The 27,250-nt window shown below is 40.0% G+C and overlaps 1 protein-coding gene across 6 annotated transcripts in view; it reads right to left on the reverse strand.

The window, feature by feature from the left end:
* The window catches only part of LANCL2 (LanC like glutathione S-transferase 2), an 84,125-nt gene that overhangs the window by 11,529 nt on the left and 45,346 nt on the right, over positions 1-27,250 (reverse strand). For 2 of the 6 annotated variants that reach the window (XM_086365532.1, XM_086365533.1), the window contains 4 exons: positions 19,377-19,584; positions 18,018-18,165; positions 16,539-16,685; positions 13,434-13,616 (listed from right to left, as the gene is read on the reverse strand). In XM_086365532.1, coding sequence (XP_086221658.1) covers positions 13,434-13,616; positions 16,539-16,685; positions 18,018-18,165; positions 19,377-19,584 — 686 coding nt within the window. The remainder of the gene's footprint in view (positions 1-13,433; positions 13,617-16,538; positions 16,686-18,017; positions 18,166-19,376; positions 19,585-27,250) is intronic. The other 4 variants (XM_086365534.1, XM_086365535.1, XM_086365536.1 and 1 more) reach the window with 2 other exon arrangements.

A 27,250-nucleotide genomic window follows, 5' to 3' on the forward strand; every position in this document is an offset into this window, starting at 1 on the left:
TTAGCTCCAGGTCTTGTTTTTGCAGACTGTGTAGAGCTTCTCCATCTTTGGGTGCAAAGAATATAATCAATCTGATTTTAGTACTGATGATGTCCACATGTAAAGTCATCTCTTGTATTGTTGGAAGAGCGAGTTTGCTATGACCAGTGTGTTCTCTTGGCATAACTGTGAGCTTTTGCCTTGCTTCATTTTATACTCCAAGGCCACATCTGCCTGTTACTCCAGGCTATCTTTTGACTTCCAACTTTTGCATTCCAGTCCCCTATGATGAAAAGGACATCTTTTTTTTTTTTTTTTTGGTGTTAGTTCTAGAAGGCCTTGTAGGTCTTCAGAGAATCATTCCAAGTTCAGCTTCTTCAGCATTAGTGGTTGGGGCACAGACTTGGATTACTGTGATGTTGAATGGTTTGCCTTGGAAATGAACCGAGTTCATTCTGTTGTTTTTGAGATTACACCCAAGGACTGCATCTTCTGTTGAATATGATGGCTACTCCATTTCTTCTAAGGGATTCTCACCCACAGTAGTAGATACAACGGTCATTTGAATCAAATTTGGTCACTCCCGTCCATTTTAGTTCACTGATTCCTAAAATGTCAAGTTCACTCTTGCCATCTCTGGTTTGACCACATCCAACTTATCTTGATTCACGACCTAACATTCCAGGTTCCTATGCAATATTGTTGCTTACACATCTTACTTTACTTTCACCACCAGACACATCCACAACCAGGTGTCATTTCTGCTTTGGCTCACCCTCTTCAATCTTTGTGGAGCTATTTCTCTGCTCTTGCCCTGTAGTATACTGGACACCTACTGACCTAGGAGGATCATCTTTCAGTGTCATATCTTTTTGCCTTTTCATGCTATTCAACTATACTCCAATTAAAAAAAAAAAAGAGAGAGTGAACAGAAGGTGCCAGTGGTTCCAGAGCCCACTGAGATCACACTCTTTCATGTCTAATCCTCTGAAGAGTGACTCTAACTCTTTGGAGCCACTGGGCTGGAACATACTCTCTCCCTCCCTCAGACCTGGTCACTGAGTCCTTGCTCCTCTCTCTCCTCTGTAGAACCCTGCTGTGGACTTCAAGGTATGAAATAAATTTCAGAGTTTTTTAATCTTGTGAACTTTTCCATTGAGCTATAACATTCTGATATTACTCCCTTTTCCAAGGGAAAATGGGTTGACTTTTTTCTTTTATGGTTTAATACATGACTATAGGGAACAGCTTGTGGGGTGCAAATCATTATGTCTTATTGCCATCAGATCAGATCAGATCAGTCGCTCAGTCATGTCCTATTCTTTGCGATCCCATGAATCACAGCACACCAGGCCTCCCTGTCCATCACCAACTCCCGGAGTTCACCCAGACTCATGTCCATCGAGTCAGTGATGCCACCCAGCCATCGCATCCTCTGTCGTCCCCTTCTCCTTTTGCCCCCAATCCCTCCCAGCATCACAGACTTCCAATGAGTCAACTCTTCACATGAGGTGGCCAAAGTACTGGAGTTTCAGCTTTAGCATCATTCCTTCCAAAGAAATCCCAGGGCTGATCTCCTTTAGAATGGACTGGTTGGATCTGCTTGCAGTCCAAGGGACTGTCAAGAGTCTCCTCCAACACCACAGTTCAAAAGCATCAATTCTTCAGTGCTCAGCCTTCTTCACAGTCTAACTCTCACATCCATACATGACCACAGGAAAAACCACAGCCTTCACTAGACGAAACTTTGTTGGCAAAGTAATGTCTCTGCTTTTGAATATGCTATCTAGGTTGGTCATAACTTTCCTTCCAAGGAGTAAGAGTCTTTTAATTTCATGGCTGCAGTCACCATCTGTAGTGATTTTGCAGCCCAGAAAAATAAAGTCTGACACTGTTTCCCCATCTATTTCCCACGAAGTGATGGGACCGGATGCCATGATCTTTGTTTTCTGAATGATGAGCTTTAAGCCAACTTTTTCACTCTTTACTTTCACTTTCATCAAGAGGCTTTTTAGATCCTCTTCACTTTCTGCCATAAGGGTGGTGTCATCTGCATATCTGAGGCTATTGATATTTCTCCCAGCAATCTTGATTCCAGCTTGTGTTTCTTCCAGTCCAGTATTTCTCATGATGCACTCGGCATATAAGTTAAATAAACAGGGTGACAATATACAGCCTTGACGTACTCCTTTTCCTATTTGGAACCAGTCTGTTGTTCCATGTCCAGTTCTAACTGTTGCTTCCTGACTTGCATACAAATTTCTCAAGAGGCAGGTCAGGTGGTCTGGTATTCCCATCTCTTTCAGAATTGTCCACAGTTTATTGTGATCCACACAGTCAAAGGCTTTGGCATAGTCAATAAAGCAGAAATAGATGCTTTTCTGGAACTCTCTTGCTTTTTCCATGATCCAGTGGATGTTGGCAGTTTGATCTCTGGTTCCTCTGCCTTTTCTAAAACCAGCTTGAACATCAGGAAGTTCACGGTTCACATATTGCTGAAGCCTGGCTTGGAGAATTTTGAGCATTACTTTACTAGCGTGTGAGATGAATGCAAGTGTTTATCATTCCCTCATAAACACTGAATAACAATATCCGCTCCAAGGAAATGAAGGCTTTTTCCCTTTCTTCTTAAAGCTTTCATCTTTTTATCATATATTTCCTTTATCTTCTTCAAAATTGTTTCAACTATTAAAATTAAAGCCTTTAAGGAAAATACGAGAAAAGGAAAAAATATAAGCTCATATTCAGTGAAGCTGGATTGGTGACAGGGTTTCGACTTGCCAAGAAACACACATGACACAAAGTTAATAAAACTACTTAAGTTTTTTTTTTTAATTCTCACAAGCAGAAGTGAAGTTTCAGGTGATTCCTTTACTAAGACCTCTTCCAGAAATAATACTTACTTTATTAACTTACAGTATTTCACTAGTTAATTTAAAAAATAATTCCTAAGAGGCATTCTCCTTGTAAGTCTTGGAGAGATGGAATCCCATAACAACAACAACAAAAGCAACTTCAGTTTTTTTCTTTTTTTTTTTTAACATCTTCCACTTAGCAGCCAATTTGATGGGGTGGAAGAATTGAGTTTTCCTAAGTATAGAGCAGTATTCATCTCCATCACTGCTTTTGCTTATTGTTGTGCATGCTCAGTTGTTAATTCATGTCTGACTCTTTGCAACCCCATGGACAGTAGCCCACTAGGTTCCTCTGTCCATGGGATTCTTCAGGCAAGAATACTGGAGTGGGTTGCTATTTCCTCCTCCAGGGATCTTCCTGACCCAGGGATAGAACCCACATCTCCTGAATTTGCAGACAGATTCTTTACCACTGAGTCTTATTGTTAGGCATTCTTAAAGTGGTAGGAAATTTCTGGATCAGTTATTACAAAATCCCTGTTCTCTGAAGTTTTTGGAATAATAAAGAAATGTCGGCAGAATTGATTTAAATGTTCATGATAAGGAGAGCATTCCTCCCAAATCACGACAAGATGCAGAAGGAAGACTGAAGCACCACCCAGAGCGATGGCTTCAGATTTTGCCCATGAAAATTACCATTGTTGGAACAACCAGAAAATAACCAAAATATTCACCTACATTAGGAAAAGGTCCCTGGTATGTAACGTAGATGAACCAGTACTCCCAAAATGTCAAGCTCACCTTGAAATCTATAAAGCACTTTGGTACAAAATACCCACACACTAGTGCCACAGGAATATGAAACAGTAGGAATTCTACTGTTAAATTTTATTGGTTCATTTGGATGTCAATTTTATTGGTTCATTTGGATGTCATCATCATTACAGAGAACTGCAAGAAATTTCCTTAAATCAGGAAAAAGATACAAAATCTCTGTTACCATAAATACCACAACAATCAACAAACTGAAGGCTGTTTGCCAGACATGCATTCCTTGCACGAATCACCTCTTTGACAATGGACCACCCTCTCCTAAGTAATCTGCTGAATAAGCCAAAGCCAGATCAAAGGAGTTCCAGCTGGTGCATTCAAGTGTGTGGTTCCAGGCAGAACAACCTGGTGCCTGTATGGTGCTAAGTACCTGAGGCAGGGCCTGAGGTACGAGACATTTAGCAACATGTTGGGATCCAAAAGTATACGCTACAACTAAAATATACTGTCCTTTATTTTCCATTAAAAAAAAAATGAAGGTGAAATAAAGACAAATGATAAGTAACAACTGATAATCAATGTGTTGTTACCAAACTGACTATAAGAAATGCTAAAGGAAGCTCTTCAGCTTGAAGGAAAGATCTGGATCTTCAAGAAGGAATGAAGAGCACTCTAAAGAGCAAATACACAAATAAATATGAAAGACCATCTTCTTTGTCTTAATTTCTTTAAAATATTACTTAAAAAGCAAAAATTATAAAACTAAATTATATCACTGTTTTTTTTTTTTTTTCTGAGAACTACATTTCCCAGCATCCCTCATCAGCAGGATTCTGATTTAGACTCAGAATGGGAGGCATTCAATGTGATTCAGAAGCAGAAAATAGAAAGTAGAAGTCATTACTGCACCTGCAGATTTTTGGACAATCACATGAACTTCAGAAACAGCAGACATGAGCTTTTGCCAGGGTCTTCTCAGACCACCCCCTGAAGATGATATATTTTATGGCGATGAGCAGCATAGATCACCCATGGCCATTTTAAGGGTCGCTATACTTTCTTATTTCCTGAATGTTAGTTTAACATTTGTTGATTTATACATCTGACAGATGTAATAAAGATATACAGAACTGCAGTCAAGAGAACTTGGCCCTTACTTCTTTCTTCTTTTTTATGTGAAATGTACAATGTTAATTCTAAGGAGACTGTGAAAAGTTAAGGATGTACATTGCAATTTCTATATTGAAATATTAAAGACGTATATTTAGCAACCACTAAAAAATGAGTGGCGAGTGGCCAAGAAGTGCTACCCCACGTCCAAGGTCAGGAGCAGCGGCTGCGCTTTGCTGGACCAGCCGTGAGGAGATACCCCACGTCCAAGGTCAGGACCAGTGGCCGTGAGGAGATACCCCACGTCCAAGGTTAGGACCAGTGGCCGTGAGGAGATACCCCATGTCCAAGATCAGGAGCAGCGGCTGCGCTTGGCTGGACCGGCCGAGAGGAGATATCCCACGTTTGGGGTCAGAGAAACCCCAGTAGGATGGTAGGCACTGGAGCAGCTGTGAGGAGATACCCTACGTCCATGGGCAAAGGAGAAGCACCAGCAAGGTGGTAGGAGAGGCGAATTCACACTTAGAATCAAACCCCGTTCCCGCCAGAGACGCTCAGAGGGCTCAAACAAACCTTGTGTGCACCAGGACCCAGGGGCCCCACAGAGACTGAGACAGAACAGTGTTTGAGCCTGTCCTGTGGAGGTACAAGTCAGTGGTGGACTGTCACAGGGACAGGGGCTCAGGTGCAGTAGACCTGGGTACGGCTAAGCCCTCTTGGAGGAGGTCGCCATTAACCCCACCACAGAGCTGCCAGAACTTACACAGAACTGGAAAATAGACTCTTGGAGGGCACAAACAGAACTTTGTGCACCAGGACCCAGGAGAAAGGAGCAGTGACCCCATAAGAGACTGACCCAGACTTGCCTGTGAGTATCCAGGAATTTCCAGTGGAGGCGTGGGTTGGTGCTGGCCTGCTGCAGGGTTGGGAGCACTGAGTGTAGCAGTACATGCATAGGATCTTTTGAAGGAGGTCACCATTACCTTCATTACCTCCACCATAGTTTGAAAGTGAAGTCTCTCAGTCATGTCCGACTCTTTGCGACGCCATGGACTGTAGCCTACCAGGCTCCTCCGTCCATGGGATTTTCCAGGCAAGAATACTAGAGTGGGTTGCCATTTCCTTCTCCAGGAGATCTTCCCGACCCAGGGATTAAACCTGGGTCTCCTACATCTCCTACACCACAGAAGTCATTCCACCATAGTTTGGCCCTAGATAAATAGCAGGGAGGGAACACAGCTCCAGCCATCAATGAAAAACTGGATTAAAGATTTACTGAGAATGGCCCCACTACTCAGAATAAGACCCAGTTTCCCCCTCAGTCAGTCTCTCCCATCAGGAACCTTCCGTAAGCCTCTTATCCTTCTCCATCAGATGGCAGACAGACTGAAAACCACAATCACAGAAAACCAACCAATCTAATCACATGGACCACAGCCTTGTCTAACTCAATGAAACTATTACCATGCTGTGTAGGGTCACCCAAGACAGACAGGTCATGGTGGAGAGTTCTGACAAAATGTGGTTCACTGGAGAAGGGAATGGCAAACCACTTCAGTATTCTTGCCTTGAGAACCCCACAAACAGTATGAAAAGGCCAAAAGATAGTACACTGAAAGATGAACTCCCCAGGTCAGTAGGTGCCCAATATGCTACTGGAGATCAGTGGAGAAATAACTCCAGAAAGAATGAAGAAACAGAGCCAAAGCAAAAACAACACCCAGTTGTGAATGTGACTGATGATGGAAACAAGGTCCGATGCTGTAGAGTAATATTGCATAGGAACCTGGAATGTTAGGTCCATGAATCAAGGCAAATTCAGTTCAGTTCAGTCGCTCAGTCGTGTCCAACTCCTTGCGACCCCACGAATCACAGCATGCCAGGCCTCCCCATCCATCATCATCTCCCGGAGTTCACTCAAACTCACGTCCATCAAGTTGGTGATGCCATCCAGCCATCTCATCCTCTGTTGTCCCCTTTTCCTCCTGCCCCCAATCTCTCCCAGCATCAGAGTCTTTTCCAATGAGTCAACTCTTCGCATGAGGTGGCCAAAGTACTGGAGTTTCAGCTTTAGCCTCATTCCTTCCAAAGAACACCCAGGGCTTATCTCCTTTAGAATGGAGACTGGGAGTGGTCAAACAGGAGATGGCAAGAGTGTGAACATTGCCATTTTAGGAATCAATGAATTAAGATGGACTGGAATGGGTGAATTCAACTCAGATGATCATTATATCTACTACTGTGGGCAAGAATCCCTTAGAAGGGATTCTTCATCATAGTCAACAAGAGTTCAAAATGCAGTACTTGGATGCAATCTCAAAAACAACAGAATGATCTCTGTTCATTTCCAAGGCAAACCATTCAATATCATGGTAATCCAAGTTTATGGCCTGACCAGTAATGCTGAAGAAGCTGAAGTTGAATGGTTCTATGAAGACATACAAGACCTTCTAGAGCTAACATCAAAAAAGATGTCTTTTTCATTATAGGGGACTGGAATGGAAAAGTAGGAAGTCAAGAAACACCTAGAGTAAAAGGCAAATTTTGCCTTGGAGAACAGAATGAAGCAGGGCAAAGGCTAACACAGTTTTGCCAAGAGAACACACTGGTCATAGCAAACAGCCTCTTCCAACAACACAAGAGAAGATCTACACATGGACATCACTAGATGGTCAACACCGAAATCAGATTGATTATATTCTTTGCAGCCAAAAATGGAGGAGCTCTATACAGTCAGCAAAAATAAGACCAGAAGCTGACCGGCTCAGATCATGAATTCCTTATTGCCAAATTCAGACTGAAATTGAAGAAAGGAGGGAAAACCACTAGACCATTCAGGTATGACCTAAATCAAATCACTAACGATACACAGTGGAAGTAAGAAATTGAATTAAGGGACTAGATCTGATAGACGGAGTGACTGATGAACTATGGATGGAGGTTCATGACATTGTACAGGAGACAGGGATCAAGATCATCCCCAAGAAAAAGAAATGCAAAAAAGCAAAAAGGCTGTCTGAGGAGGACTTAGAAATAGCTGTAAAAAGAAGAGAAGCAAAAAGCAAAGGAGAAAAGGAAAGATACACCCATTTGAAAGCAGAGTTCCAAAGAATAACAAGGAGAGATAAGAAAGCTTTCCTCAGTGATCTGTGCAAAGAAATAGAGGAAAACAATAGAATGGGAAATACCAGCGAAAATTATACAGAGTGAAGTAAGCCAGAAAGAAAAACACCAATACAGTATACTAATGCATATATATGGAATTTAGAAAGATGGTAACAATAACCCTGTATACAAGACAGCAAAAGAGACACTGATGTACAGAACAGTCTTTTGGACTCTGTGGGAGAGGGAGAGGGTGGGATGATTTGGGAGAATGGCATTGAAACATATATAATATCATACATGAAACGAGTCGCCAGTCCAGGTTCGATGCATGATACTGGATGCTTGGGGCTGGTGCACTGGGATGACCCGGAGGGATGGTACGGGGAGGGAGGAGGGAGGAGGGTTCAGGATGGGGAACACATGTATACCTGTGGCGGATTCACGTTGATATATGGCAAAACCAATGCAATATTGTAAAGTTAAAAAATAAAAAAATAAAAATAAAAGGTAGAATCTTAAAAAAAAAAAGAAAATTAGAGATACCAGGGAATATTTCATGAAAAGATGGGCTCGATAAAGGACAGAAACAGTATGGATCTAACAAAAGCAGAAGATATTACAAAGAGGTGGCAAGAATACACAGAAGAACTATACAAAAAAGAGCTTCACAACCCAGATAATCACGATGGTGTGATCACTCACCTAGAGCCAGACATCCTGGAATGTGAAGTCAAGTGGGCCTTAGGAAGCATCATTACGAACAAAGCTAGTGGAGGTGACAGGATTCCAGATGAGCTATTTCAAATCCTAAAAGATGATGTTGTGAAAGTGCTGCACTCAACATGCCAGCAAATTTGGAAAACTCAGCAGTGGCCATAGGACTGGAAAAGGTCAGTTTTCATTTCAATCCCAAAGAAAGGCAATGCCAAAGAATGCTCAAACTACCACACAATTGCACTCATCTCACACGCTAGTAAAGTAATGCTCAAAATTCTCCAAGCCAGGCTTCAGCAATTCATGAACCATGAACTTCCAGTTGTTCAAGCTGGTTTTAGAAAAGGCAGAGGAACAGAGATCAAACTGCCAACATCTGCTGGATAATCAAAAAAGCAAGAGAGTTTCAGAAAAACATCTACTTCTGCTTCATTGACTATGAGAAAGCCTTCGACTGTGTGGATCACCACAAGCTGTGGAAAATTCTGAAAGAGATGGGAATACCAGATGACCTGACCTATCCCTTGAGAAACCTGTATGCAAGTCAGGAAGCAAGAGTTAGAACTGGACATGGAACAACAGACTGGTTCCAAATAGGAAAAGGAGTACGTCAAGGCTGTATATTGTCACCCTGCTTATTTAACTTATACGCAGAGTACATCATAAGAAACACTGGGTTGGATGAAGCACAAGCTGGAATCAAGATTGCTGGGAGAAATATCAATAGCCTCAGATATGCAGATGACACCACTCTTATGCCAGAAAGTGAAGAAGAACTGAAGAGCCTGTTGATGAAAGGTAAAGAGGAGAATGAAAAAGTTGGCTTAAAGCTCAACATTCAGAAAACGAAGATCATGGCATCTGGTCCCTTCTTCATGGCAAATAGATGAAGAAACAGTCACAGATTTTATTTTTGGGGCTCCAAAATCACTGTAGATGTTGACTGCAACCATGAAATTAAAAGACGCTTACTCCTTGGAAGGAAAGTTATGACCAACCTAGTCAGCATATTAAAAAGCAGAGACATTACTTTGCCAACAAAGGTCTGTCTAGTCAAGGCTATGGTTTTTCCAGTAGTCATGTATGGATGTGAGAGTTGGACTATAAAGAAAGCTGAGCACCAAAGAATTGATGCTTTTGAACTGTGGTGTTGGAGAAGACTCTTGAGAGTCCCTTGGACTGCAAGGAGATCCAACCAGTACATCCTAAAGGAAATCAGTTCTGAATATTCACTGGAAGGACTGATGCTGAAGCTGAAACTCCAATTCTTTGGCCACGTGATGAGAAGAACTGGCTCATTTGAAAAGACCTGATTGATTGATGCTGGGAAAGACTGAAGAGGGAGGAGAAGGGGACGACAGAAGATGAGACGGTTGGATGGTATCACTGACTCAATGAACATGAGTTTGAGTAAACTTGGGAGTTGGTGATGGACAGGGAGGCCTGGTGTGCTGCAGTCCATGAGTTGCAAAGAGCCAGACATGACTGAGCGACTGAACTGAACTGAAAAAAATTTGCAAACAGATACAATTTAAGAGTCAACAGAGACATTAAAATGGAATTCCTGAAAAAATCCAATTAATCTCTCCTACTTCCCTAAAAGGGAAGGAAAAAAAAAAAAGTAGGGGAAAAAAAGTCCCAATATGTAGCCAATAGAAACCATAAGGAAAAATGGTAGAGCTAAATCCCAGCCATGTAAATATTATTAAACTAAACTTCCAAATTAAAGGCTGAGATTGTTAAAACTGCATTGCTAGACGAGGCCCAACTATGAAGCGATACACTTTAAATATAAAAACATCAAAAACTATAAAACATTGCTGACCTAATAGAAAGAAAATAAAAACAGCGGAAACCATATTTGTGGATAGGAACACTCAATATTGATATCAAATCACCAAAACTAATCTATAAATTGACTGCAATCTCAGTCATAATCCCAATAGGCCTCTTTTGCAGAAGTTGACAAACTGATTTCTAAATTTTATACTGGAATGCAAAGGATCTACGATATTTAAAACAGTTTTGCAAAAGAAAAACAAAGCTGAAGTCTTAAATTACCTGAGTTTAAAGCGTAAAGCTAGAGTAACCCAAACAAGATGGTATTACGATGACAGATAAAGAGGCCAAAATAACAGAATAGCAAGCTCAGATATAAACCTATGCTTACTGGGTAATCGATCTTTGAATTAGTGCCTCTATAGGTTCCAAATCAATTGGGGAAATAAGTCTTTGCAACAAACAATGTGGGAACAATCAAATATTCCTACAGTGAGAAAATGAGCCTCAGTCCTTCACACAGTATATAAAACTTAATTTGAGACAATTCTAAATATAAAATCTAAATCCATGAAGCATGTAGGAGAATACTGTCTGTATAACCTGGGAATGAGTAAAATTTCTTAGACAAAATTCAGAAAGTAACTGCCATTAAAAAAAATAAAACAAAACACTGATACGGTAGACTTCACCAGAATTTAAAACTTGATTCTTTAAAAGATACCATACAGAATATTAAATTAGGCTGACTACAGACTGAGAGAAATTATTTCTAAAACATATCTGCAAAAGGGCTTATAACTAGAACATAGGAAGAATTTTTATAACTTAATAATAAAAAGATAAAAAAATAAAACAATGTGGGAAAAAGATATGAACAGACACTTAACAAAAATATACAGTTAACCCTTGAACAATATGGGGGCTGGGGTACCAGCCCCCACCTAGTTGAAAATCCCTGTGTAACTTTACAGCGGGCCCTACCTGTATGCCATTCTGTATCCTCATTCAACCCATCGTGGACTGTGTTGTACCACAGTACTGTGTTTATTGAAAAAGATTCAAATATAAGTGGCCCCACAAAGCTCAAACCTGTGTTGCTAAAGGTTCAACTGTACGAACAACCCATAAGCACAAGCAAAATTGCTCGATTTAATTAATCATCAGGAAAACATAAATCAAGACCAGAATGAAATACCCACCAGAAATGAAGATAACTTCCAACACCAAGAGTTGGCAGCGATGTGCAGCAGCTGGAATTCTCTTACACTGCTGACTGAACGTAAAAGTGGTACATCCCTTTAAGAAGAGGCCTAGCAGTGTCTTAGAAACTAAACAAGTCACCTTCCGATCCAGCAATTCCACTCCTAGTTATCACCCCCAAAGAAATGCAAACATGTGTCTACAAAAAGGCCTGTACACGTGTTCACTATAGCTTATTCACAGTAGTAAAATAACCAGAAAAAACTGAAAGACAAAGGGATAAATTAATATGTCAATACGATGCTTCATATCAGGAAGGTACCAGAATCTTGAGGAAGAAGGAAAGAAAGTATAGTTTGAAAATAATCTCTCCAGGTGATTCTGACAAACACCACCTAGAAGAAAGACATTCCATGTTAGAAATAATCAACTAACAAATGAGTTTTAGAGAATAATTTATATGAAAACATTTTCTCATGAAACGTGAAGGTCAAGAGTTGACCATCAAGATGCATTTCTAACAGTTCTATTGTGGAAATTACAGAGCAGGATTGTGGGTACAGGAAGGAAGGGTATGGTTTTTTCACATATTTAGCCCAGAATCAAAGGATAACTTTGATATCACTTTGCTGTGACTTACATGGTTTTCTTGGGAAACATATTTACTTTTTCAAATATAACTTTATTTGACCAATGTTAGTATTTGTTTATTAGTGGCTGAGTCCACACAAACTGCTAGTGCCCTAAGACCTGAATGTGTGGTTAGAAGGTGGAAGACTTGTTACTATAACCTATAACTTACCATAAAGAACTGATGGTAGAAAAGTGAGTGTTAGTTGCTCAGTCATGTCTGACTCTTTGCAACTCCATGGACTTATAGTCCACTAGGCTCCTCTGTCCATAAGATTCTTTAGGCAAGAATACTGGAGTGGGTAGCCACTCCTTTCTACAGAGGATCTTCTCAACCCAGTAATCAAAACCAGGTCTCCTGCACTGCAGGCAGATTCTTCACCATCTAAGCTACCACAGAAACTCACTGACTGTAACTATTCATCAAAACAGCTTCCACCCATGAGGTCCACAAATGTCCACAAAGGTAACTGTTAGGAAATCACTTTCAATTAACAAAATACCTAATACATCACAGAAATAGTATTAAAGATCTTGACATTTTTTCCAAGACCATTTAAAATACTACATAATTTCAAATAATACATGTTCATACCAACAAGCATATGCCCTATGTGAAATGTCAGTAGCATCTACAGGAGGGAAAATCAAACATCAACCATTACAAAGATGCATTAAAAGAAAAAATCTCAATAGCAATCTTAAATGATAATTTCAATTTACATGGTAATTTTAAGTCCAGGAGAGAAATAACAGTATTCTTAACACTCTGCACAGACAGATTGAGAGTCTACTACAGTTCATCAGTAAAGGCATTGCCGAATTTCCAATAATACCCTGTATGTGTGAAAATTTGAACGCCAAGTCCATCTTTCATAAATAATTTTATAATATTTTAAATTCAGATTTAAAATTCCCCAAATCATCATCATCATTCTGCAACAAAGGTTAATTCAAGGAAGGAGATGAAATGATGTGAAGTCAAACAAAAAGCACTGTGGCTATAATGCTACCTCCTACCTTACTGGTTATTTATACTTCTGTCATCTAGGTTTTCTTTTACACATAAATATAATCCCTGTTAAGACACACATACACACTTACAGCTCTAACTATAGTGGTGATGAACAGTGAAATAAGATTTTCTGCTTACTAGTAGAAATATTAGCCCTAAAAGGTTTTTAGTTTGCAAGCAAATGTGATTATCAAGACCAAACGGAAAACTCGGTGGTGAGCAGTGTGTGTGTGCACACTGGATGCTAAGGACACAGCCTGAGCACTGACCTTGTGCGCCTGCATGAGCACGTGGATGACACCAGGGGCGCCGTGGCACCAGTGCACCAGGCGGTCTGTCTCATTGCTTAGTGACGACGGGTAATTCCCAGATCGGAATCTTTTGTGGCGCATATAGTCAATACTAGGTTTCACCATTTCTGTCAAGGTTTCTTGGTCCACTTTTGCTGCTGGCTTTTAAACAAATAAAAAATTTAATTAATTTTTCCAAAAGTTTTTTTCTTTTTTAACCTATATTGTGGCTAATATAGTTAAGCATCAATTACCTAGAATACTGAGGAACATATAAAACTAGAATTAATTTACCTCTCTGGTTACTTAAGGCCTGGGCAGACTTTTGCATCAATGCTTGCTGAGGCTGCAGATGAAGCTGAAGGCTGTCTGCTGGGGATTCCCTCTTGCTCAGGGGAGGCCTTCAACTGACTGGATGAAGCCCACCCACAGTGCAGAGAACAGACTTCTTTACCAGAAGTCAACCTGTTTAAATGTAAACATCACCTATACACCCTCATGGAAATAATGTCTGACTAAATGTCTGGGCACCACAGCCCAGTCAGGTTAACACATAAATTTAACCATCACAGACAGCTGGGGACTTTCATATACCTATATCTGCAAATCTTTTATCTGAGCTGTTTCTGCAAGAGACTTCAATTCCCTATGTGAGGTGGTGAGGCACTGACAGCTGGGCTGGGGGAAGGTGCTGAGGAGAGGCTGGCTGTGGCCACAGCAAGGTCTCCTTGCTGACCGTGGGAACAGTCATGAAGCCCCGCCTCCAGTTCTGTGCTTCACTTCAGACTCATCTATACCTGGCTTTCTGGAGTTAAAAGAACTGGGTTTACTCTTTCAGTCTACTTCCTGTTATCTCTAGTCACCTCGCTGTGCAGGGTGATCCCTGCAGAGGCCCAGGTGGGCTCCACAGAGATTTTCAAAGATGCCCTCCTGTGGCCCAGACTCACTCTCCACCTGCATACATGTCTGGCACTGCATTTGAGAGCACCTTAAATTCCTGAGTGCGGGGCTTAAATTCCTGGCTTGCTTCTTGCTGGCATCCTCTTCCGCAGGCAGCTTGTGCAACCATCCTGTCCTCTCCGGTCGCCTATTCTTTCTTTGTTCCTTCATCTATTCTCAGTCTACATACTTGTCTAGTGGGGCTACAGAAGTCTCCAAGTCTCATCAAAGAAGCTGGGTGTCAGTTTCTGGCTTTCCTTGACGTTTTGACATGATTTTCAAGAAGAACTGTTCTTTATTCTTCATTGTAAAAGTGGAGTTCAGTTCAAGTGATATTTTGAAAGTTTTTGTGTATGCTGTTCTGTGGTTTCAAATGAAACCACACGGGAGCCCCCGCAGGGTCAGGCTGGCACCACTGGGGAGAGGCATGCACGGCCAGCTTCACGAGACCAGCTCTGGCCCATCACTGCTTAGTGATCAGGAAGAGAAGGCTGACATCGATTTCTAAATAGCATCCTTTACAAAATAGTGTCTCTATGTTTGTCACTTTAAAAGTAGGTGAGTTGAAAATTTTATGATTTGTGATTCTCTCAAGGAACCCCCTCATCTCTAGCAAAATTAAACACCCAAAACTAAATTATTGGTGATTTTCTTATGATTATGTTCCCCCTAAAGGTTTTACCACTTTTAAAAAAGGTTCAAAGGCCACTGTTATAAATGTTTTTCTGAGAAAATAGAGAAAAACAGACAATCTACCAACTGTCTAGAACAAAATTGCCATTTTAAAATGAGACATGGAATTCTGGCTGCTTGGGAACATGTCTGAACTAAGACAAAATTCACAAATTGGAATACATAGGTGTTTTACTTTCTACAATGATAACCAAATATACTTAATCACCAGAGAAAGGAGTTCTAGTCCTGGGCAGATAGGAATTTTCTATTTTCCTTTAGTGAGTACCAGCATGATGCAAAAGATAAAAATAAAAAAGGAATTTGTAAGTAAAAATTTTAAAAAGGAATATACGGGCTTTTAATTAAAAAGATCTAAATTCTAATCCATGTTCCTTGACATACTAGCTTTGTAATTTTGAATAAGTAAATAAAGTACTCTGTTATGGGTATGGTAGAATAAAAAAAGGCTTAATTGGAAAAAAAAAAAAAAAAGTACAGCCAGACCTTGTTTTATTGTGCTGCACTTGTGTTTTTAAAAAACTGAAGGTTATGGCAACTCTGAATCAAACAAGACTACTGGCACCACTTTTTCCAACAGGATTTGCTCATTTTGTTTCTCTGTGAAACATTTTGCTAATTCTCACAATATTTCAAACTTTTTCATTGTTATTACATTTGATATAGTGATATACGATCAGTGACCTGTGATGTAACTACTGCAAAAAGATTACCACTCACTGAAGTTTCAGATGATAGTTTAGCATTTTTTAGCAATAAAGTATTTTAAAATTCAGGTATGTACATGTTTTTTTAAGGATCTAATAATAGTATTGCACATTTTAAATAGACTACACTATAATGTAAACATAACTTTTACATGCACTGGAAAGCCAAAAAATGTATGACTTCCTTCATTGTGACATTTGCTTTCCTGCAGCAGTGTAGAACTGAACCTTCGATGTTGCTGAGGTCTGCCCACAGACGAGGGGCTCGCAGGCCATAAGGCTGGAAGCAGGCTGAAGCAATATTTGGTGCAAAGTCTTTGACTGTCTGATGGAAGTGTCAGTATGTGATTCAGCAGACAAGGGTGATTCAGAGACAAGATCATAACCACAATAATAAACTAGTTAAAAATTTTCAACACAACTGATACCAAGTTGGGGTTATTTGAATATGAAAAAGCTTCTGCCCTAGTCTGCATTCTAGAAGCCTTTTCTGCTTCTTGAAGGTTTTCCCCAATTAAAAGAGCAGGGAAAAATGGACAGAAATAAAGTGTGGGCCACAGACACCGTATCCAGCACAAAACTGCACACAGAAGTACTCTCTCTCAGGAGGTCCCTGCTTGAGGATCCATGATTCTTATTTCATTTCAGCCTGCTTGGTTTGTGGTAAAATTTCAGTTCCTATTCTCGATTCAATCTGGTATTTTATAATGTGGTTACTACACTGGTATTACAGACTGTCACTCACCTGCATTAACATGTAGTAGATCCCGGCCATGCCATGGGCTGCTCCAACATACTGCTTCCTGTGCCACTGATACAGCAGGGGACAGCGCTCTACCTTCTTCTCTTCCTTGGACAAAGCTTTGCCCGATTCAATGATAGCATTGACTACCTACACAGATGATGATACAGGTAAGTCTAGAAAACTTACATCTAATCTGTTTTACTTTAATTAACAATAACAGCATGTCTTTATATATATAGATCACTTAATCTGAAAATGTTTAATCTTTAATACATAGATTACTTAATCTGAAAAGAGAAGCACCATTATCTTTATTAATCAATAAATACAGTCAGGGAGAAATCAGAAGACAATCTCAGAGTAGAAAAAGATACTAAGAAGCAGAACCAAGAGATCAAAAGGTCTTTGTATGGACAGTTTACTAGAACCTAGAAAAACTTCCTATAAAAACTGTCCTGGACTACTTAGACTCAATATTTTCCCCCAAAAGGCAAGTACAGTTGGTCCTCCATATCTGCTGTGGGTTTCACACCTGTGGATTCAACCAACCTCTGAAAAAAATATTGGGGAAAATATATTCCAGAAAGTTCCAAGAAGCAAAACTTGAATTGGTGGCATGGAGACAACTGTTTACTCAGCATTTTACATACATACATACCATACGGTGTTAGGTATGAAAAATAATCTAGAGATGATTTAAAGTACACAGGAGGATATGCATAGCTTACATGCAAATACTATATCACTTTATTAAGAGACTTCAGCATCCTGGCATTTGGTATCCAGAGGGGGTCCTGGAATCAATCCCCAGCAGGTACTAAGGGATAACTGTACACCCACCAATGCTGGAGGAACTGGCTTTATTTATGAAAGATTACAGCAACGAGTTTGCTGCAGGATTTTAGAATGGCAAAGTAGTATTTAACTGTTTCCTCATATCCTCTCTCCCTTCATACTTTTGGTAACAGGGCTCCAAATTTTAGTGAGATATATCGCCTCAGAGATACAGACAGGGGGACACAGTCATCTGACAGAGTTCTAGAAGTAGGATGTGCGCACAGGTGAGGTGGGCAACTTCTGGTTCCTCCACGTCCTCACCACCCCCTGGGCTGGGGGCTCTCAGTGCCGTGCAGATAAGGGCATGGCCCAAGGATAAGGCAGAACAAGAGAGAAGCTGGTCCCTAGCCATATTCACCTTGATTGCCTATCAGTTCAGATACCTCATGAAAGAGAAATAAACATTCTCTCTTCTTTAAGCTAGTGTTTGGTTCTAGTAAAAACAGCTGAATTAATACAAACTTAAATTAAAAAAAAAATCCCCAGAAGAAAAAATAAAAGAGCTATTTATTAATTTTATGAGAGGCCTTAGGAAATTACTCTTACCTAGAGGCAGAGTCCAGCTACTACTATAGCTCTATGCTAGCAGACAGGCTGCCTGATGGAAAGGAGAGGACTCCCCAGCCCACGGCCCCACAGTACCTCTTTGATAGCTGACTCACACACAGCGCCTGGACCTATCTCCGTGTTCACGTAGAGTAAGGCGTACAGATAACCTGCCCGTCCATAAAGCAGCTCATCAGGAAGGTCTGAATCTCGACAGACGATGGTTCTCTGGAGTTGCAAAAGTCTACCCAACAAGAAAAAGTCTGTTTTCCCAGAGAATGTCTAAAATACTTCTTCCTGCAACTGCAAGTAACCCTATAACTTTAGGAATTATCCATTATTATTTTTCATTTAAAAGTGATTTTTTAAAATATCAAAAAAGACGGAAAACAACAAAAACTTCCACTACAAAACCAAACAAAAGCTTCTCTCTCAGATATCAAAATTAATAATAACACATCTTGCTGTTCAAAAGTTCTACATTTACTAATATATCTAAACTTTATAGGAATATATACATATAAGAGAAGATACTCAGTTTTGAAACCCAGAATTAAAAGAAAGTGATTAGAAATTTTAATAAAAATCTTACTAAAATGTAGCCAATGGTTGAGAATTAGCTTGAGTCACCCCATGGTTAACTAACATTAACTGACCAGCACATGCCAGACACTTCACTAGACCATGGCAGTGAGCTCTGATTCAAAAGAGAATATAAACCAATACATGCAATAAAAACTTACATTCTCTGTATTTCATAACAACTGAACCAAAGAATAACTCAGTTATTATAGTGAATCTAAGTCTTATAAGCTAATTTTCATGCACTGAAGGCAACCAAAAATTACTTAGGAAAAAAACATTACTCTCTTCCCTCAAATTAAGACAAACACATGCTTGGATAGAAAAGGAACAAACAATCCCAATATTGAGCCCAATCAGGCTCAAGATTAATTTTCAAACTTTTTTCTACTTGGAGAGAACTATTTGCAACAGCAGGTGAATTAAAAGATACACTGATGTATAGAACAGTCTTTAGGACTCTGTGGGAGAGGGAGAGGGTGGGATGATTTGGGAGAACGGCACTGAAACATGTATAATATCATATATGAAACGAGTCGCCAGTCCAGGTTCAATGCGCGATACTGGATGCTTGGGGCTGGTGCACTGGGACGACCCAGAGGGATGGTATGGGGAGGGAGGAGGGAAGAGGGTTCAGGATGGGGAACATGTGTATACCTGTGGCGGATTCATGTTGATATATGGCAAAACCAATACAATATTGTAAAGTTAAAAAATAAAATTAAAAAAAAAAAAGAGTGTAAATAAACTGCATTGGATAAATTGCAAAAAAAAAAAAAAAGAGAGACAGAGAAAGTCATTTTCATTTTTTGAGTTTCTTTCAACATCAATACTGAGAATTTGGAGAAAGCACTTCCAGTAGTAAAAACTCACTTTGTGATGCATTCCTGGGACTCACAATCACTTTTGAGTTTATGATAAACAACAGCTCCAACGGCCAGGGGCCCAGCATCTCCACAGAGGAAAGTGACCCTTCGGCCATTCAGATTCCGAAGTGTTCTCTTTACGTAATCCAGGGATCGGAGCAAATAGGACTGGTCACATGTGACCCGGTACAACTGCAGGTACAAAAGGGCTATGCCTGGAATAGTCCCCCACCCCCACAAAAAAAGACAAGCATTATAGCCTTTCCTTTTTATCATCAGGACATTAATTCACAATTACATGAAACTCCTACACAAAGTCTACACTTCTGAAGGGGTAACATTAAAAAAATCACATATGATATGTTTCTTAAAAATGAGGGGGGGAAAAACCCAGGGTAGAAATAAATTCAGACAAGTTTAAATGGTGCCAATTGCTCTAACACAATGATTCAGTAACTCCTAGATAAGGGGAAATGTAAGACTTCCCATTCATTCCCCTTCAATTTTCATTTGTCTCAAGGTTGTACTTATTTTCCTTTGCGAACTTGGGTCCTCTTCTTCTTAATTCTCATATAATAATGTCCTCCTCCTATATCTTATGCCAAATTACACGATTGCTTTTCTGAATTTTATACCCTCTTCTTTCCAATACCTATTTCTCACAATTTTTCAATTTTCTTTAGCGACCAACCAACCAGTTATCCAGCTCATCATTTATGGAAGAGCCACATGATGAAGTTTAAGGTAGTGAATTCACAAGACATAGCTGTCACCTACCCAACTTTCCTGTGTTAGATTAAAGAACAGATCTGGTTACTCAAGGGAACCAGAGAGGTGTCTTTTTCTGAAAATCGAAGGAGGATGAACTATATGGCTTCTAAGGCGGCACGCATTCCTGGGCTCAGGAAGTCAATGTGATGGCTAAATAATATATCAATCTGTATAAACATATACCTAATAAAATATACTCAGGAAAAAGTATTTTAAAAAACTGATATGCTGGTCAAAAGGCCAAAAATAAATCTATTAATGTTTGAATTGAGGTTCACTAATATTCTGTTCTTTATCTGATATCCTATTTTTATTTTTTACTTTTCTTTTAAATGTCTCAAAATAGGTAGCTTCTCTCTTCTTTAATTTTGCTATTCAAGATATCCTACTTCCCTTTGAGATTAACTCTTAACACCCACATATATTTTTTGAAAAGTCCTTTTATCATTATCCATTGTTTTTATAAGTCATTGTGTCAGACAGATAGAAAAGGAGCACATTAATAAGCCCTAAAAAGATCCTTCCATATGATTCAATTATGATTTCGAGTGTGTGTTTTCTGTATTCAAAAACTGAAATTATAAATATATAGAAAACAAGTTCAATACCAACAAATTTCAAATATAATAATCACTATAAAAGGTTCACCAGTACTTCCTTACTGACTCAGAAACCCCTAAAAATAGGATGATGATCTGGCCAACCTATGAACCCAAAGATCTATGGTTATATATATTCAAATCTTAAGTATTTTAAAGTAAATGACGACAGGCCAAGTATAAAAAAAGAAGTCATCATGACATTCTTCCCCTGAATACTTCAGTATGAAAATCTAAAACATACAAACCTTTTCTTAGAAGCCAAATTAACACTGTAGCTATCAAAAGTAAGATTGAGCTATGTTTATTTTTTTTCTTTTTAGTAAATCTTTACATCAGGTTCGGCACTAGTGTTAACCTTGCTTCATAAAACAATGAAAAGTATTCCTTATTTTCCTGTTCTCTGAAACAGTGTAAGAGTAGCACTGAGATTCCCTGTTCTTTAAAAAACAAAAACACTGACTCTTTTACTGTTTATTGTTCATTTCCTCCAGTTTTATGGAGGTACAATTGACAAAAGATGTCCTTTTCACTATAGGGGACTGGAATGCAAAGGTAGGGAGTCAAGAGATATCTGGAGTAACAAACAAATTTGGCCTTGGAATACAGAATGAAGCAGGGAAAAGGCTAATAGAGTTCTGCCAAGAGAACACACTGACATAGCAAACAGCCTCTGCCAACAACACAAGAGAAGACTCTACACATGGACATCACCAGATGGTCAACACCAAAATCAGACTGATTATATTCTTTGCAGCCAAAGATAGAAAAGCTCTATACAGTCAGCAAAAACAAGACCGGGAGCTGACTGTGGCTCAGATCATGAACTCCTTATTGCCAACTTCAGACTGAAATTGAAGAAAGTAGGGAAAACCACTAGACCATTCAGGTATGACCTAAATCAAAACCCTTATGATTATACACTGGAAGTGAGAAATAGATTTAAGGGACTAGATTTGATAGATAGAGTGCCTGATGAACTATGGATGGAGGTTCGTGACATTGTGCAGGAGACAGGGATTAAGATCATCCCCAAGAAAAAGAAATGCAAAAAAGCAAAATGGCTGTCTGAAGAGGACTTAAAATAGCTGAAAAAGAAGAGAACCAAAAAGCAAAGGAGAAAAGGAAAGATATAAGCATCTGAATGCAGAGTTCCAAAGAATAGCAAGGAGAGAAAGAAAGCCTTTCTCAGTGATGACTGCAAAGAAATAAAGGAAAACAACAGAATAGGAAAGACTGGAGATCTTGTCAAGAAAATTATACCAAGGGAACATTTCATGCAAAGATGGGCTCAATAAAGGACAGAAATGGTGTGGACCTAACAGAAGCAGAAGATATTAAGAAGAGGTGGCAAGAATATATAGCAGACCTGTACAAAAAAGATTTTCACGACCCAGATAATACGACAGTGTGATCTCTCACCTAGAGCCAGAATCCTGGAATGTGAAGTGATGGAATTCCACTTGAGCTACTTCAAACCCTAAAAGATGATGCTGTGTAAGTGCTGCACTCAATATGCCAGCAAATTTGGAAAACTCAGCAGTGGCCACAGGACTGGAAAAGGTCAGTTTTCATTCCAATCCCAAAGAAGGGCAATGCCAAAGAATGCTCAAACTACCACACAATTGCACTCATCTCACATGCTAGTAAAGTAATGCTCAAAATTCTCCAAGCCAGGCTTCAGCAATACGTGAACCGCGAACTTTCAGATGTTCAAGCTGGTTTCAGAAAAGGCAGAGGAACCAGAGATCAAATTGCCGACATCCGCTGGATCATGGAAAAAGCAAGAGAGTGCCAGAAAAACATCTATTTCTGCTTTATTGACTATGCCAAAGCCTTTGACTGTGTGGATCACAATAAACTGTGGACAATTCTGAAAGAGATGGGAATACCAGACCACCTGACCTGCCTCTTGAGACACCTGTATGCCGGTCAGGAAACAACAGTTAGAACTGGACATGGAACAACAGACTGGTTCCAAATAGGAAAAGGAGTACATCAAGGCTGTATATTGTCACCCTGCGTATTTAACTTCTATGCAGAGTACATCATGAGAAACACTGGACTGGAAGAAACACAAGCTGGAATCAAGATTGCTGGGAGAAATATCAATAACCTCAGATATGCAGATGACACCACCCTTATGGCAGAAAGTGAAGAGGAACTAAAAAGCCTCTTGATGAAAGTGAAGAGGACAGTGGAAAAGTTGGCTTAAAGCTCAACATGCAGAAAACTAAGATTATGACATCTGGTCCCATCACTTCATGGCAAATAGATGGAGAAACAGTGGAAACAGTGGCTGACTTTATTTTGGGGGGCTCCAAAATCACTGTGGATGGTGATTGCAGCCATGAAATTAAGACACTTACTCCTTAGAAGGAAAGTTATGACCAAACTAGACAGCATATTAAAAAGTAGAGACATTACTTTGCCAACAAAGGTCCATCTAGTCAAGGCTATGATTTTTCCAGTGGTCATGTATGGATGTGAGAGTTGGACTGTGAAGAAAGCTGAGCACCGAAGAGTTGATGCTTTTGAACTGTGGTGTTGGAGGAGACTCTTGAGAGTCCCTTGGTCTGCAAGGAGATCCAACCAGTCCATCCTAAAGGAGATCAGTCCTGGGTGTTCAATGGAGGGACTGATGTGAAGCTGAAACTCCAATACTTTGGCCACCTGATGCGGACAGCTGACTCACTGGAAAAGACCCTGATGCTGGGAAAGATTGGGGGCAGGAGGAGAAGGGGACAAGAGAGGATGAGATGGTTGGATGGCATCACCGACTCAATGGACACAAGTTTTAGTGAACTCCAGGAGTTGGTGATGGACAGGGAGGTCTGGCGTGCTGCGGTTCATGGGGTCACAAAGAGACGGACACGACTGAGTGACTGAACTGAACTTGTATGTAAGTAGTTTTTTGTTTCCTGCTTCAGAAATTCTGTCTTTCATTTTAGACAGTTTTATTATAATGTGTCTCAGTAAAGTCTTCTTTGACTTGAATCTCTTTGGGAAAGTACAGACATCTTGAACTCTTAATTTCCATCTCTCTTCCCAGATTTTGAAAATTATCAGCAATTATTTCTTTAAATAAGCTTTTGCTTTCCCCTGCGCCCTTTTTCCTTCTGTGACTCCTCTAATACATTAGTTGTTTTCTTGATGACATCCCTTAATTCATGTAGGCTTTCTTTACTTTTATTCATTCTTTTTAGTTTTTTCTCCTCTGACTGGTTAATTACAAATGACCTGCTTCAAAGTTCATAGGTTATTTATTTCTTGTTGATTCATTCCACTGCTGCTGCTTTCTGCTGCAGTTGTCATGTCCTTTGTTTGTATTCTTCAGCTCTAGGCTTCCTTTTTGGTTCTATTATGTATGACCAACCTAGACAGCATATTCAAAAGCAGAGACATGACTTTGCCAACAAAGGTCCGTCTAGTCAAGGCTATGGTTTTTCCTGTGGTCATGTATGGATGTGAGAGTTGGACTGTGAAGAAGGCTGAGCACCGAAGAATTGATGCTTTTGAACTGTGGTGTTGGAGAAGACTCTTCAGAGTCCCTTGGACTGCAAGGAGATCCAACCAGTCCATTCTGAAGGAGATCAGCCCTGGCATTTCTTTGGAAGGAATGATGCTAAAGCTGAAACTCCAGTACTTTGGCCACCTCATGCGAAGAGTTGACTCATTGGAAAAGACTCTGATGCTGGGAGGGATTGGGGGCAGGAGCAGAAGGGGACGACAGAGGATGAGATGGCTGGATGGCATCACTGACTCGATGGACGTGAGTCTGAGTGAACTCCAGGAGTTGGTGCTGGACAGGGAGGCCTGGCGTGCTGCGATTCATGGGGTCACAAAGAGTCGGACACGACTGAGCGACTGAACTGAACTGAACTGATGTATTGTTTTCCTGTTGTTTATGCTTTGTTTTGTATTGTTATATGTATTGTTTCCCTGATTTCATTAAAATGTCTTTCTCCGTTTTCTTGTAGTTCATGAGCTTCTTCAAAAACACTAATTTGAATTCTTTATCAGAGAAACCATAAATCTCCATTTCTTTAGGAGTGGTTACTGGACAGTTATTTTATTATAAAATTCTGAAGTATAAGTGGTATTATGTTTACTTGATCTTTCATATTTCTTGAAGTCGTGAGTTGCTGTCTCAGCATCTGAAGATGCAGTCACCTCCTTCAGTCTTTATTGACAGCCTTCAGAAATGAAATGCCTTCGGTCAGCTTTACGAGGGATTCTCAGGCTTTCTCAGAACGTCTCTATGGATATGCCTGTTCCATACTTTTTGTTCCCTGTTAGGGGAGAATTCTTAAGACTGTATGCCTCTCCTAATTCCATAAAGTCCGGCTGAGTGCTGAGTCTCATGTTTGCTTTTCCTAGGGTAGTTGAGGGCTCCTCAAGTGTGTATGCTTTCTCCCAATCCTGCTGGGTTGAGCCAGCTTTCTGCCCGTGCTGAATGTCCACAAAGGTTGCACACACTGCCCTCAGGGGCACACATAAGGTGGGTCAGTGTTTGAGTGTGGAATGCAGCATGTTGGAGGCCCAAGGTTATGGTTATGGGCCAATTTGGGGAATCCACAGCGGGTGTCCCCAGTGACTCACGCGCAGGCTTCCTGATGGAGTCTGCAAAGTGGTTAGTGGAACTGTGCCCCTGTTGAATTCTGAGCCCTGGCTGCTGTGCTCTCAGCCTCTCCTTGCCCTTCAGGTATGCAGATCACCTCTGTATTCTGAAAGGGGTGAGAAAGAAGTGGGTGTCCTCAGTAGCTTCACACAGAGTTGCGGAAGCTGGGCACTCACTCACATGTTCTCACTTTCCTCTGCAGGAGAAATCACAGGCCAAGCGTGTCTCTCTTGGCACTGAGCTGTTGAGGACGAGGTGACAGGTGATGTGGGAATTTTCCTCTTACCCTTTTCAATGTGTCCAATCTCAGTTCTATACTTTTTTCTTTGCTTCAATGATATCGTGTAACTCCTCCATTGGACTCTTGGGTCCCAGAAAGGTGCTCTCATTTGTGTGCAATTATCAAAATCAGTATTCTTTGGGTGGAAGAGGGAAACAGTACAGAACTCATGTTACAGCATTTTTATGTCATTCTCCTTGGGATTTCCTGTTCTTTAACTAAAGTTTGGCAAACTTTCCCAGTGAAGTTTTTGGCCAGGTAGTTGATGACATTCTCAAATTTTTATTTGGAATTTTATCTATTTACACGTTGTATCTCTTCCAGTGTCAGGTTTCGTAGATTATGTATTCAGAGAATTATCCATTTCAGTTATATTGTGAAATAAATTTATGTACTGAAAAGTAGTCATGTTATTCCTAAAATTTCCTGTTTTAAATTTTCCCAGTTTTATTGATGTTTCTATGCCTATTCTCCTAGCTGCAAAATTCTGTTCCTAATCAATGTTACTCTATGCTTATGTCCATGTTTCCTTGAATCGTATCTTAGCTAGTCTTCTAATATAGGAGTCAGCAAATTTTTTTTTTCCCATAAAAACCTAGATAATAAACTCTAGGTTAGGCCTTGAGGACCACATTCAGTCTCTGTTGGGTATTCTTTTATTTCAAAATTCTAGGAATGTAAATAAAAGCCCTTCTTGGTAACAGGCCCGTGAAAAGGCTGTATCCCAGATTTGGCCCATGAGCCATTGCGTGTAAGCTACTACACTAGCAGAGTCCTCTGCAATGCTCTAAATAAAAATATTTTTTAGGTTCTTCTTATATCTTTTGTTATACTTTATATGTTTGGAGGGTGGTAACCTAGCTGGATTTAAAATCTTATCTTCATTTTTAAATCCTTGAAAATCTTGTAGGGTGCTGGTGAACCTCTTAATGTGGCCACTTAGAGGTTTAATACCAAGGTGATTTCCTCCCCGTTGATACTTCTCTCACATACCTCCTCCTCAACTACTGACATCCCACACCACATAGTACATGTGCCACAACTGATGAACTGACACCGATGCATCATTTTCACCAAAAGCCCACCGTTTATACTGCCATACGCTCTTGGTGTTATACATTCTATGGGTTGGGACAAGTGTATAACAAAATGTATCCACCACTGTAGATGATCCAGAGCAGTTTCCCTGTCCTGAATATCCTCTGTGCTCTGCCTGTTCACCTGTGCTCCACCTCTAAATGCATTGAAACCAGTAACCACTTCTACTGTCTTCATAGTTACATATTTTCCAGAATACCATATAATTGAAATCATATAGTAGGTAGCCTTTTCAAAGTGTCTTCTAGAAAAAGTAGAAAGTTTAAGTTTCTTCCATGTCTCTTTCTGGCACACTCCTTTTAATGCTGATGGCACTTCATCGTTTAGATGCACCATTTAGTTATCGCCTTACTCACTGAAAGACATCTTGGCTACTTCAAACTTGGGGCAACTATGAATATGGTTTGCTATAAACACTCATGTGCAGCTTTTTGGTGGGTAATAAAGAGCACAATTACTGGAACGTATAGTAAGAGCCATGTTTAGCTTTGTAAAAAATTGCCAAACCATCT

The sequence above is a fragment of the Bos grunniens genome, chromosome 22 (assembly GCF_055505025.1).
Source record: "Bos grunniens cultivar Pamir isolate PY7600 chromosome 22, Bosgru_T2T1.0, whole genome shotgun sequence".
In the NCBI taxonomy this organism is placed as follows: Eukaryota; Metazoa; Chordata; class Mammalia; order Artiodactyla; family Bovidae; genus Bos; species Bos grunniens.